General features: G+C 51.6%; 1 protein-coding gene across 1 annotated transcript in view; it reads left to right on the forward strand.

The window, feature by feature from the left end:
• LOC113242773 (zinc finger protein 555-like) overlaps positions 1-13,680 on the forward strand; it is a 31,815-nt gene that overhangs the window by 2,887 nt on the left and 15,248 nt on the right. Inside the window, exons 2-5 of the mRNA XM_048227006.2 lie at positions 4,192-4,263; positions 6,847-6,973; positions 8,542-8,733; positions 9,270-10,378. Of these exons, the coding sequence (XP_048082963.2) occupies positions 4,192-4,263; positions 6,847-6,973; positions 8,542-8,733; positions 9,270-10,378 (1,500 nt within the window). The remainder of the gene's footprint in view (positions 1-4,191; positions 4,264-6,846; positions 6,974-8,541; positions 8,734-9,269; positions 10,379-13,680) is intronic.

Consider the following 13,680-nt stretch of genomic DNA (forward strand, 5'->3'; position numbering starts at 1 on the left):
CGTTGACGGACCTTTGGGTGCTTCCGCCCTTGGGTGAGTGAGTCACGCTGCCGTGAACGTTTGTGAGCAGGTGTTTGTGTGGACGTGTGTTTTCGTTTCTCTTGGGCAGAGAGCAAGAGTGGAGTCGCTGGGTGCCATGTTAGCTGTGTTTAACCGTTCGAGGAACCGCCAGACTGTCTTCCACGGCAGCGGCCCCATTGTCCGTGCCCACCAGGGGGGCCCACGGGGTTCCATTTCTCCCCGTCCTCCCCAATCCCAGTTCCTGCCTCTCTGATGCCACCTCACTGTGGGTTTGATCTGTATTTCCCCAATGACTCGTGACCTTGAGCGTCTTTCCATGTGCTGCTGGGTCCTCTGAGTATCACCTTGGGAGAGGTGTCCGTTCGTGAGCGAGCTCTTTATTTTGAAGGGATCTGTGGTCTACAGAGGCAAGCAGATGGCACACAGGGCCCCCCCCTGCCTTCCCCCAGCTCCCCCATGTGCACGTTCTCAGCCCGGCTGCTTCGTTCGCCCTCGCCCCAAGGAACCTTGTGAGGATTCTTGTCTCCCAGTCGCCCTTCCCTATGAAATTCTTTCTGTGGGGAGGCTACTATTTTTTTTAAATGTTTAGTTGTGAATTAATTATAGTCTCATAAGATGTTGCAGAAGCAGGGTGCAGCCCCCTGTACCCATCACCCAGCTTCCTCCAGTGACATCTCTCACAGCAGTGATCAGAGCCAGCACATTGGTACTGACCAGCCCCCCGTGAAGATTTAATACCACAAGTGCATTAGTGTGCGGAGGCTGCCATAGCAAAGGTCCGTGGGCTGGGCGGCTCACACCACAGAGCTCGGTTCTCTCCCAGTCCTGGGGCTGGAGGCCTGTGAGCAAGGTGTCGACAGGGCTGATGTCATCCTGAAACCTCTCTCTTTGGCGTTAGACAGCCGTCTTCTCCCCACACCCTCGTGTGGTCTTCTCTGTGGCTGTCTGTGTCCCAATCCTCTCTTCATCTTTTTTTTTTTTAAGATTTTATTTATTCATTTTGAGAGGGAGAGAGAGCACAAGCAGGGGGAGGGGCAGAGGGAGAGGGAGAAACAGACACCCTGCTGAGCAGGGAGCCTGATGCGGGACTCATCCCAGGACCCTGCGATCATGACCTGAGCTGAAGGCAGATGCTTCACCGACTGAGCCACCCAGGTGCACCCCAATCCTCTCTTCTTATAAGACACCGGTTTTATGGGATCAGGGCCCATTCCTAATGACCTCATTTTGACTTAATTACTTCTTTAAAGCCCCTATCTTGAAAAACAGTCACCTTCTGAGGTCCCGGGGTTGGGACTTGAAGGCATGAATTTGGAGGGGACACCGTTTAGCCCGTAACAAGATGTGCGTATGCAGACTTACGTTGGGGACATTGCAGGTTCGGTTCCGGACCGCCCACAATAAAGGGGGTCGCGTGCGTTGTTTGCTTTCCCAGTGCGTATAAAAGTTATATTTACACCATCCTGGAGTCCATTAGGTGTGCAATAGTGTGATATCTAAAAATCTAGTACGTGTCTTAATTTAAAAATACCTTATTGCTAGTAAATGCTGACCATCATCTGAGCTTTCTGCAAGTCATAGTCACTGATCGCAGATCGCCAAAACACCTACAGTAATAACGAGTTCATGAGATCGTGCCCGTGGCACAGAGACACGAGGAGAGCACGTGCCGTGGGGTGAACGGCCCGGAGACTTGCTGGACGCGGGGCTGTCACAGACCTTCGATACCAAACAGCGCGAACGTGTGAAGCGCCGTAAGAGGAGATGCGCGTGTGTCCGCCCCTGTGCTGACGATGTGTCTGTGCTTTGTGCAGAAAAAGAACTCTTTTTCTTACCTCCCCTCCCCACCTCAAGAACCGATTTGCAGTACCCCAGGGTTAACACCGCCGTACCCCTTCCCGGGAATGCTTCCCTCGTCATCGACAGCTCACTGTGGAGCGTTGGTCCCAACCAGGTCGCAACCCGCAGCGCGGACGGGAGGGGCGGGCGGTGTCAGGTCTCGGTTCAGCAAGATGAGTCGGCAGTAGCGTGGACACCTAAAGCGTGTCCCGAGGGTAAATCCCATGTGCAGTGTTCAGCCAACCAAGAGATTAACGCTGGTTCTGTTCTGTTAACTAGACGGCAGACTTTATTCAGATTTCCCCAGATTTCCCACTACCATCTTCCTTCTGGCCCCGGAACCCCATCCGGGTCCCACAGGACCTTTTGTCACCTCGCCTTGTCTTCTTGGGCTCCTCCAGTCTGTGCCCGTTTCCTGCCCTTTCCTTGCCTTTCATGACCTTGACGCTTTTGAAGAGCACTGTCCGGTGTTTGTAGAAGGTCCTGTGGGTTGAGTGCGTCTGATGCTTTCTCACGATCACACTGCGGTTATGGTTTGGGGGGAAGGCACCCCAGCAGTGTCACGTCACGTCAGGGGGATGCCTGATGTCCGCTCTGCATCGCCGGTGACTCCGGCCTTGATCCCCTGGCCCGGGTGGGGTCTGACAGGTGTCTCCGGTAGTAAGGGTACCACGTGTCCCTTGACCTGCAGCCTTTGCTGGAAGCACGTCACTGAGTCAGCCCACATGGAAAGCGGGGTCGGGGGAGGCGAGGCTCCACCTCCTGGAGGAGAAGCTTGAAGGATTTCCAGACTGTTGAAACCAGGATGGTAATTAACAAATACTTTGGACGCAGGACCTTTCGCTGAGCCAGTGTCCCCCCCTCCTTGACGTCTCCCTGGTAACGAAGCGTGTCCATCAGCAGGTCTTGTCTGCGCGGATGGTTACTGGGGCGTCCCCGTGGTGATTTTCTATAAATGGGAGGGGTGATTTTTTGAAGTTTTCATCCAGGAATCCAGATCGAGCCCATCACAAGTGTCCAGTAAATGGCCCCCATTCATTCCTCATGAGTCTGCGTGAGAATTTGCCATTTACAAGAGACCTCACATCTGTGACATCACCCAGAGCGGGCAGGTAGCTCCCTGGTGGTGAGTGGGGACAAAGCAGGACGGCTTCAGGCTGCCGGCACTAAGGGCCAGAGGCGGACACTCGTTAGCGCGCTGAAAACAGTCTGTTCACGCCCTGTGGCAGTGGGGAGGGACCCCGGGTGGAGCCGGGCTCCATCCCTGATGCAGTAAGGACAAGCGGGGGTTTGTGGCAAGGGAGCAGGAGGGGGTCCGCGGATGGCCACTGCCTAGAGGACACATCCCGGGGGCCTCTGATAAACAGAGCTGATGCTATTACTGCTGCAGGCGGGCGGGGGGTTCCCCACACCACTGGGCTGGGGGATGGGGAGACCGGCCAGCTCTCCTGGGGGGTCAGACATAGGGCAGGGGCTCTTGCTAAAACTGGGTGATGCAGAACTGAACTCAGAAGCCCAGAGGTCAAGGCCTGGTTGCAAGGAGGGCTCAGAGTGGCCCAACTAAAGTTGAGTCAGGGAGTGAGCCCAGGGAGCCGGGCGGGCTGTGAGAAGGCAGACATGAATCTGAGGCCCGGGGTGGGGGCACCTGTGGGCATCTGAGCTGAGCCTTCCAGAGTTCGAGCCTGGGTGGTCCTACTAGGTTGAACGGTGTTCGCCACAAAGTTCCTGTCCACCCGGAACCTTAGAACGTGAGCCTGTTTGGAAATCAGACGCTTGCGGATGTCGTTAGTGAAGGTGAGGTCATACTGGCGTGGGTGGGCCTAATCCCACGACTGGGTGTCCTTCTAAGAAGAGAGACTCAGAATCGGAAGACAGCCACGTGACCGTGGAGGCAGAGACTGGAGGGACGTGGCCACAAGCCCAGGGGCAGCGGGAATGCCCAGAACCTGGGAGAGTCAGGAAGGATCTTCTGCTGGAGCCGCTGGAGGGGGCACGGCCCTGAGACCTTGATCCAGCTTCAGTGTGAGAGAATGAGTCTCCGTGTTCTGAAGCCTCCCAGCATGTTCATCTGTTTCAGTGGTCCCAGGACACTCGCACCAGATGGCTTTGCAATGGGATGGGTGCATTTCATACGCTTCCAAGACCCTCAGTCTCTCCATCCATGCCTGGGTTATGGAGCCGTTGGAGGCCCATGGCCTCTGTCCTGGCTTCCGTCGACCACACTCGGTGTTGGGGGGACACCTGGATTGGTTGCAGAGGTCTCTGGGTCCAGGATTTGGGGACTGGGGACAGGCCTGGGCCTGGGCTTCATGGTCCCTTCTCCTCCCGCAGCTCTGCCTGCCCTGGAAGCTGTTTTCCCAAGAGAAGAGGATGGCTTCTGGGTACCTGCCCCCCTGGCCCCAGGTGAGTGAGGACTTCCTCCTGCCCTGGAGATGTGCAGCGTGTCCAGGGGAAGCCCTCCTCCCAGACTAATGTGGGAAGCGAGGGAGCACTGCCCATGAGCAACTGGGTCCAGTACCCCTGCTTCCTGGAAGGGTAAGGACAGGCATACACCGGACTCAGCACACCTCTCCCCACGAGAGCTATGCTTCCTTCCTTGGCTGGGAGTGCCACTTTGTGGCCTGAAGATCCCGCACTTCCCCCCGGGGCGGGAAGATCGGCACCATCCCCCTTACTTAAAAATAATTTTAAAAACTGTAGTAAAATGCACATAACATGAAATTCACCATCGTAACCGTCTCCAGGCGCACAGCTCAGCAGCGTGAAGCTCACTCACCCCGTCCTGCAGCCACCCCCACCCTCCGTCTCCAGAACGTTCCGTCTCCCCACACAGAGACTCTGTCCCAGGAAGCACGGACTCCCTACCCCCTGCCCCCGCCCTGGCTCCCACCATCCACTCTCTGTCTGTGTGGACGGGACTCCTCTGGGGACCTCCTGGGAGTGGGGTCCTGCAGGATGTGTCCTTCTGGGTCTGGCTGCTCTCGCTGAGCTCGGTGTCCTTGGGGTCCCTCCACATCGTGGCTGGTGTCAGGGTCACGTCGTGGTCGGTGTCAGGGTCCTGCCATTCTAAGGCTGGATCAGCCTTTTAAAGGCTGCGGACAGCTGCATTTGATGGGAAGCCGCTTTCTCGGGCACGAATGTCAGGAGAGAGGTGGGGAGCAGAGGCCGCCATCGGCGGGGACAGCAGATCTGCGGGGAGTGGTAGGCAGGGTGCCTGTCCCCTAACTTGCAGCTTTGGGAATGTGATCAGTGTCTGCATCAGAAATACAGAGCTGACCGACAGCTCGGGTTCAGGCGGTCCCTAGGATAACAAGCCCTGTCCTGGGGGTATTTGTGAGTGACCCACATATCCAGTCAGTATCTGACATTGTCCTAGTTGGGCCCTCCTGGAGAGGGGTCTTTGATCTGCTCTGGTCCCCGCATTGAAGTCCTGGTCATCCCAGGCACACCTGCTTTGAGGCCTGCCCGGTGCCCCCTGAAGCCGACACAGCCCCTGGGGACGCTGTGGGGTTTCAGCTTGGAGCCCGTGCCGGCCCCAGAACCTGGGAGGTCAGGGTCCCAAACAAAGCCAGTGGCTTGCCCCTCGGCAGCGGCAAAGCTGAGATGCCACAGGGCCGGGCCGTGGTCCTTCCTGTCTCGTCTTCGTGTGCACGTCAGTGGAGCCACTCAGACCCGGGCGGTCAAGCTGGAGGGCCCTCGTCTCTCCGGGCCACGTGGGATCACGAGCCCCTTAGCGGCTCAGACCTGCGTCTTTAAAACCCCAACGGTCTTTCTGCATCTGGGGATTGCCTCTGTCTTCACGTTGTTCTCCGATAGATACAGGTCATAATAATCATGAGTCATGAAGACTTGTTTTTAGTATTTAAAGAGTTTACATTTTAACCTGCTCACCAGGCAGCAAAAAGCAAAGAACTTGTGTCCCATGGAGACTTTTCCCCAGTCTTCCCGATTGAGATGATCCATTTTGGAATGATAATATAGTCATATATTTATTATAATTTTTAAAAATAAATAATATTTATTATTTTACTATAATTAAATATGAATGTATTCTAGTTAATAAATATGACGTGATATTTCACACTTATTTTTAATTGTACATCCATATGTAACAGCCACAAGGTTTGAAGCCATTAAAATTGTTTTCCTTTTTATTTAATGGCAGATTTACTCAAAGCCTCAAACCCTTGCAGTGAGTTCAGCAACTGTAGGGTTAACCCTAGAGCCGCCTGGGAAGGTGGCGGAATGTGAGGGGCCTGGGGGAGGTGGCAGCAGCCGCTGCTGGCCTGGAAAAAACCTGTTTTTTCTACTTCATCAAAAATCTTTTTAAAAGATTTTATTTATTAGAGAGAGAGGGAGAGCAGGAGCGGGGGAGGAGCAGAGGGAGAGGGAGACAGTCTCCAGCAGGCTCTACGCAGAGCGGGGAGCCCAAATCGGCACTCGATCCTTGATCCCATGACCCTGAGATCAGGACCTGAGCCAGAATCAAGAACTGGACACTTGACCGACTGAGCCACCCAGGTGCCCCCGCTTTATCTACAATTCTGTGGCAGCCCTGGGTACTAACTTCTTTCTTCTGGGTGGGAGAAACACAGAAACTTTTAATATTGGGGCGCCTGGGAGGCTGGGTGGGTGAAGCGTCTGCCTTTGGCTCAGGTCGTGATCCCAGGGTTCTGGGATCGAGTCCCGCATGGGGCTCCCTACTTGGCACATAGTCTGCTTCTCCCTCTCCATCTGCTGCTCCCGCTGCTTGTGCGCGAGCTCCCTCTCTCCCTCCCCTGCGTCCCCCCCCCCCCCAGATAGATAGCTAGATAGATAATCTGAAAAGCAACAGAACAAGGGGCCAAATGTGCCCGTGCGCTGCGCGCTGGTGGAGTCTGACCTCTGGGCTGCGCACCGGCTGCACGTGGACCACCGCCCCCTGAGCTCCTGCCTGTGAACGCGGGTGAGGGGCCGTTCTTGAGCAGAACCGGTGTGGTATTTTAGGACTTAGTGACCTTCGAGGACGTGGCGGTGGACTTCTCCCGGGACGAGTGGGAGATGCTCGATTCTGCGCAGAGGCGGCTGTACCGAGAGGTGATGTGGGACACCTGCGCGAACCTGGCCGCCCTGGGTAAGCCCAGCAGCGCGCGTTCACACGCGCTTAGCGTCTTCGCTGCGTCAGGAGCCGTGTTACCAAGGGGGGGTTGTGGGTGATCCGGCAGCCGTGGTTCCTGCCCCTGTGGGGCTAGTGGTGCGCTGGTGTCTTCAACGCAGAGAATGGCCTGATTTCCCCGGTATGTGATTACCCGAGCTGGTGTTGAGACGTGAGGGCGCCGCTTAGAGAGAACGCCCCTGAGTCCTCTGGGCTCCAGAGCCATAATTTAAAAACTTTTTGTGGTAAGATACATCTAATATAAAATTTGCCTTCTTCTTTTTTTTTTTTTAAAGATTTTATTTATTTATTCGACAGAGATAGAGACAGCCAGCGAGAGAAGGAACACAAGCAGGGGGAGTGGGAGAGGAAGAAGCAGGCTCATAGTGGAAGAGCCTGATGTGGGGCTCGATCCCATAACACCGGGATCACGCCCTGAGCCGAAGGCAGACGCTTAACCACTGTGCCACCCAGGCGCCCCTAAAATTTGCCTTCTTAATCAATTTTTGGGTATAAAATTCAGTGACAGTAATTACATTCAGAATATTGTACAACCATCAGAGCTTTTCCAAAACCTTTTCATCGCCTCAGAGAGAAACCCCATACTCACCAAGCACGGACTCCCCAGCCCCTGCCCCAGCCCTGGCTCCCCCAGCTCCTCTCTGTGGGGACGGGACTCCTCTGGGGACCTCCTGGGGGTGGGGTCCTGCAGGATATGTCCTGGGACTGGCTGCTCTCGCTGAGCCTGGTGTCCTCGGGGTCCAAATGTATCATAGCATGTACTGGAATTTCATTACGTTTTATGGCTAAATAATATTCCATTGTTTGTATGGACCACATTTTATTTATCCATTTATCCATAGATGGACACTTGGGTTATTTCGACCCTCTGGGCGCCGTGAACATGGGTGTGCAAATAGCACTTCGATTCCCTGCTTTCAGCTCCCTTGGGTCCGTACCCAGGAGTGGAATTGCTAGGTCAGATGGTGATTCTGTGTTTACCTTTTCAAGGAACCCCCAAGCTGTTTTTCACAGCGCCATTTTCCCAGCCATGCACAAGGATTCTGGTTTCTCCACATCCTCTCGAAGACTTATTTTCTGCTTTTGCTTAAAAAAAAAAAAAAAAATCAGGGGCGCCTGGGTGGCACAGCGGTTAAGCGTCTGCCTTCGGCTCAGGGCGTGATCCTGGAGTTCTGGGATCGAGCCCCACATCGGGCTCCTCCGCTATGAGCCTGCTCTTCCTCTCCTACTCCCCCTGCTTGTGTTCCCTCTCTCGCTGGCTGTCTCTATCTCTGTCGAATAAATAAATAAAATCTTTAAAAAAAAAAAAATCATACCCATCCTACCAGGTATGAAGTGGTATCTCACTGTGGTTTCGATTTGCATTTCCCTAATGGCTAATGATGTTGAACATCTTTTCCTGTGCTTCTTGGCCATTTGTAGATCTTTCTCGGGGAAATGTAAGATCCGCAGGTTTTTAATTAGGAAAATAAAATCTCCAGCTTGGTCAGCGTGCCACCACTCCAGTGTGCTCTTGTCTCTCGCAGGAGCCTTGAAGAACCAGAGTTCTGATAGAGGCATTGATGATGGCACACTTTCCCCAACACAAGCCTCTCGGGCCACCAGTCCTTCCCCATGGGCTGGGTGTCCACTCTTTCTACCAGTGGTGCCTTTCCACTTGGAGCCAGGAGAAGCCATGTGGACGGGGGCACAAAGAACTCCCCAAACCTCCTGTTCAGGTGAGAGCCAGGCAGATACGAGCCATTGAGTGGGGGTGGCATTCCGGGGACTGCAGGTAGAGATCTCTCCACAGAGGCCCAAGCTCTGTAAGGAGAAGGTTGAGGTCTTTGGTTGGCCTTTCTCAGGCACCGTCAGTTCATCTCCGGCAGCCTTGCCCTGCACACTAGCTTCTACCACCCGCTGTGGGTGCAGAGAAGAGATATCCCATTTCTTTCTTGAAATTATTCTACCTCTGTTTCTTGTTACCTCTCTTCCCTCCCTGCTTTCTTGGTGATTCTTTCTCTCTGTCATGCTCCTTCTCCCTCCTTTGTAGAGCCACTCCTTCTGCCTTTGCTTCCTGCCTCCCGTCCCACACCACTTTTCATCATCATCCAGCCTCTTAGACCACTTCTTGTCCTTAGGATCTTTTCCTGTTTCCCCCTGTGTTGAGTGCTGTATTTGAACATGAATTCACATGTGCCTTGTTGGAAGTACTTCTGTCCCGCTATTATTAAGTTAGACATTTCTTTTTTCTTCCCCCCTCAATTTATTTCAGATTTGGAGACTAGTCTGAAAAGCCAAGAGTCAATTTATAAGAAAGTGGTTTTAGAGGAAGAACCACCCAGTGGTATGAATATCATAAAGCTCCCCAAAGAAGACTGGGGTTGTGGTCAACTTGAGGAGAACCGTAAAGACTTTCACGGGCTTTTGAGGCAAGCGGCACACACCCAAGTAGAGGCATTTGCTCCAGGGGAGGCCACTGCCTGGCATGAGTTTGGGGAGACCTGTAGTATGAGCTCAGACCTGGCTTTATCACAAGGAGGTTTCACTGGAAAACATTTCCATGACTATGATCTTGGTGTTGAGAGTTTGGTAGCTGATCCATTCTTAAAGCATCATCAGATGGGATATTCAGACCAGAAGCCCTGTGGAGGGAATGAATATGGAAAAGACATCAGCCAAAACAGTCCCCTTATTCAACACGGAAGAACTGGAACTTGTACGTATGCAGCAAGCGGGGAGTCATTTAATCACGGTACGGCTCTTACAACACACAACACGGTTAATACGGTGGGGAAACCCTATGAATGTTACCATTGTGGGAAAATGTTTAATCGGAGGCATTCCCTGAGTGAACATCAGAGAATACATACAGGAGAGAGACCATATGAATGTCAGGAATGTGGGAGAGCCTTTACGCACAGCTCAACCCTCACACGACACTTGAGAACTCATACTGGAGAGAAGCCCTATGCATGCAGTGACTGTGGGAAAGCCTTCAACAGGATTTCGTCTCTTACCCAGCATCAGAGGATTCACACAGGGGAAAAGCCCTATAAATGCAAAGACTGTGGAAAATCTTTCTGCCAGAGTTCTTACCTGATCTTGCACAAGAGAACGCATACTGGCGAGAAGCCCTACGAATGTAATGAATGTGGAAAGGCCTTCAGTGATCGCTCCTCACTTAACCAACATGAGCGAACTCACACTGGTGAGAACCCCTATGAATGTAATCAGTGTGGAAGAGCCTTCAGCCAGAGGTCTTCCCTCGTTAGGCACGAGAGAACTCACACTGGAGAGAAGCCGTATGTCTGTAATGAGTGTGGGAAAGCGTTCAGCCAGAGCTCATCCCTTGTCACCCATCAGAAAACTCACACTGGTCAGAAAACCTATAAAATAATCGATTGTGCGAAAGCTTTCTGTCAGAGCAGCCACCTTATTGGATTTTAGAGATTGCTTGCTGCTCTGTAAAGTAACTTTTAGCCCTCTACTACGTAAGTGTGGTAGGTTTTGCTCTTCTGATGTACTATTTGAAAAGAAATAGACGTGTGCCACATTCTTGAAGAAAACCACTGAGGTCTAGATCTGAGAAGGGACCTTTTAACGGGGAAAATTGCTGTTGAGCTATGCCCAATGCCTGTCCTTTTGGAAAAGATTTTTTTTTTTAAGATTTTATTTATTCATTTGACAGAGACAGCCAGCGAGAGAGGGAACCCAAGCAGGGGGAGTGGGAGAGGAAGAAGCAGGCCCCTAGTGGAAGAGCCTGATGTGGGGCTCGATCCCAGAACGCCGGGATCACGCCCTGAGCCGAAGGCAGACGCTTAACGACTGCGCCACCCAGGCGCCCCACTTTTGGAAAAGATTGATAAATGTGAGCACTAACATGCAGTGGGATTTTGCTAAGAATTGTCACATTAATTTAGTTGTTGAAAAAAAGGTATTCTGTTTCAACCTTTTGTTTGAAAATTTAGTATTTTTGTTTCAGTAATCTGTTTCAATATTTTGCATAGTCCCTCTGCCCCTATTGGTCACTTAGCTAGGTCCTAACTTGTTTTGTGCCCTGCTATGGCAATGCAGAATGTATGCTAACACAGAAAGAGCTTTGGGTGCAAAGTGGAAAATAAAGAATGCAAAATGGTTTGTGTGATTCTATCCAGTGAAGTCAAAATATGTACATAAATGGACAAAGTCCAGACAGAGATGTGGGGGAATGAACAGAGTTTATTTGTCAGAGTTATCTGATTATTTTTTTTTTTAAGATTTTATTTATTTATTTGACAGACAGAGACAGCCAGCGAGAGAGGGAACACAAGCAGGGGGAGTGGGAGAGGAAGAAGCAGGCTCACAGCAGAGGAGCCCGATGTGGGACTCGATCCCATAACGCCGGGATCACGCCCTGAGCCGAAGGCAGATGCTTAACGACTGCGCCACCCAGGCGCCCCATTTGTCTGCTTTAATTAATCACACCACCTCTGCCTTTTCAACAAAACGAATCTCTTTATTTTTGGTATAATTTTTCACCTCCTTTGAAGTTCAACTTTTTAAATTCCTATGTCTCTCATTTTCAGTACACAGTTGGTTTTTGTTTTAGGATTCAAAGCAGAAAACCTATTTGTTTTTAATGGATGCATTTATGCCAATTTTTTGCGGTGATAAATGTTGGCTTTAATTCTAACGTACTTTATGTCATTTTTCTTATTTTTGAAGCTTCTTTTATTTTCTGTCTTCTACTCTATTGGTGGTATTGGTGGGATGTATTTCTTTTCTGGTAATTCGGAAGGTGTATTTCCTGCTTCAGTGTCTTTTAGCATTTTACTGTATCACAGTAAACATTATAATGAAACCTATATTGTGACTTACGAGTATTAAGCAGCTTTTGTAGGATGAAAAGGCCAAGTTGCAGAGTGTGTATAGTATATAATGCACTTTAGAAAAATTTGGAAGTAGGGAAAATCATGTTACCTAGTGTATGGATTCAAATGTATGTCATGGCAATAATAAACACCACATTCGTGACTGTGGTTTCCTCTGGGAGGAGGTAGAAGGGGTTTGGGGATCCTGGGGGTGATGCAAAGGGATTTCAACTCTATCTGTAGTGTTTTCTTTCCAGAAATCTGACGGAGTGCGGTAAGCTATAGGATTTAATAGGGCTTAGCGGGAGATACACGCGGGTCCAGAAAGTTAGTCACCGCGTGTTCTGTGTGGTTGAAATGTTGCGCAAGTTTTAAAGTGCTCCCCTTCTCCCTGTGCTGTGGTTCTCATTCATACACGCTCTTTTGAGGGATGCAAAGCCCTGCCCTCCTAACGGGTCACAAAAGGATGCTTACGGTGTGGATAAAATTTTTGTCAGAATATCATCTATCTAAAAAGTGCTACATTTCAAACCCGAAGACGTTGTTCTCGGCAAAGCTGTCAGACCCGCCAAGGTGGACGGTTGTAGGAGCAGAATCACGTGGAAGGAGCGCGTGCAAAGGTCAGAATTGTCTCGGGAGAAATGAGACTGGGAAGAGCGTCCTTTGTGCCACGACCGGAGCCGGTTCCCCCACTTCCGACCCAGGGCGGGAGCTTGCTGTCACTGCTGTAGGAGATCGCCGACATTCAGTGACCTAGAGCGGTCCTGAGGTCAGAGGTCTGAGATCAGAGTGTTGGCGAGGCCGTGTTCTTTCTGGAGACCCTGAGAGGATCTGTTCCCTCACCTTTTCTGGTTTCTAGAAGCCACCCAGATTCCTTCTCCCGCAGCCCCCCCCCCCGCCCCCCCACTACCCTCACCGCCTGCAGCGCAGGGTCTGCCCGTCTTTGGGACTTCCACCCTCTGTCTCCCTCTCCTGAGGACCTTGTGAGGACGCCAGGCCCCCCGGGAACCCAGGGTCCCACTGGGAACCTCTGAGGCCTTAACCACCTCTGCAAAGTCCCTTTTGCCACATGAGGTGACATATTCCAGTTCCAGTGATTAGGGCGTGTGCACCGTTAGGGTTTCCTACTTTGCTTTATGATGTGGGGTTGAAGTAGGGTGGGAGTGCTGCAAACCACGTCTGCGGTGTAGACTCCCCCAGCACGAGGACCTGCTAACTGAAGAGGTCGCAGGGAGGATGGAGGCTGCAGGAGGGAGGAGGGGTCTTGTTCCTTCCTGTCTGTGTCACTGTCTGCACCTTTGAGACTGTCTTTGTAACCTCCATATGGCAATCACATCCGAATACCTTCACTCACACTTCTTTCCCCCCCGGGTTACTATAGTTTTACCTTTTTCTCTGGTTGCAGTGAATGTTTTGTGGAGAATTCAGAGACCAGCCTCATTTTTCACCTTAATAAATGGAATGACATGTCCTTTTTTATTTCTTAAGAGATTTTATTTATTTATTTATTTATTTATTTATTTATTTATTTGACAGAGAGAAGGAGAGAGCACACACAGGCAGGGGGAGCAGGCTCCCGGCCAAGCAGGGAGCCGGACGCCGGGCTCCATCCCAGGCCCTTGGGACCATGACCTGAGCCAAAGGCAGGCGCTTCACCTACTGAGCCCCCCAGGTGCCCGCATTCCTTTATGAGTGATGCTTGCGGGATATTTATTTGAACACCTGGCAGGCAGACCCGGGTGCTGGAGGTCCAAGCCCCGACCCAGTCGGTACTAAGGCAGACTTTTTTTTTTTTTTTTTAAAGATTTTATTTATTTATCCGACAGTGTTACA

The sequence above is a fragment of the Ursus arctos genome, unplaced genomic scaffold (assembly GCF_023065955.2).
Source record: "Ursus arctos isolate Adak ecotype North America unplaced genomic scaffold, UrsArc2.0 scaffold_14, whole genome shotgun sequence".
Classification (NCBI taxonomy): Eukaryota; Metazoa; Chordata; class Mammalia; order Carnivora; family Ursidae; genus Ursus; species Ursus arctos.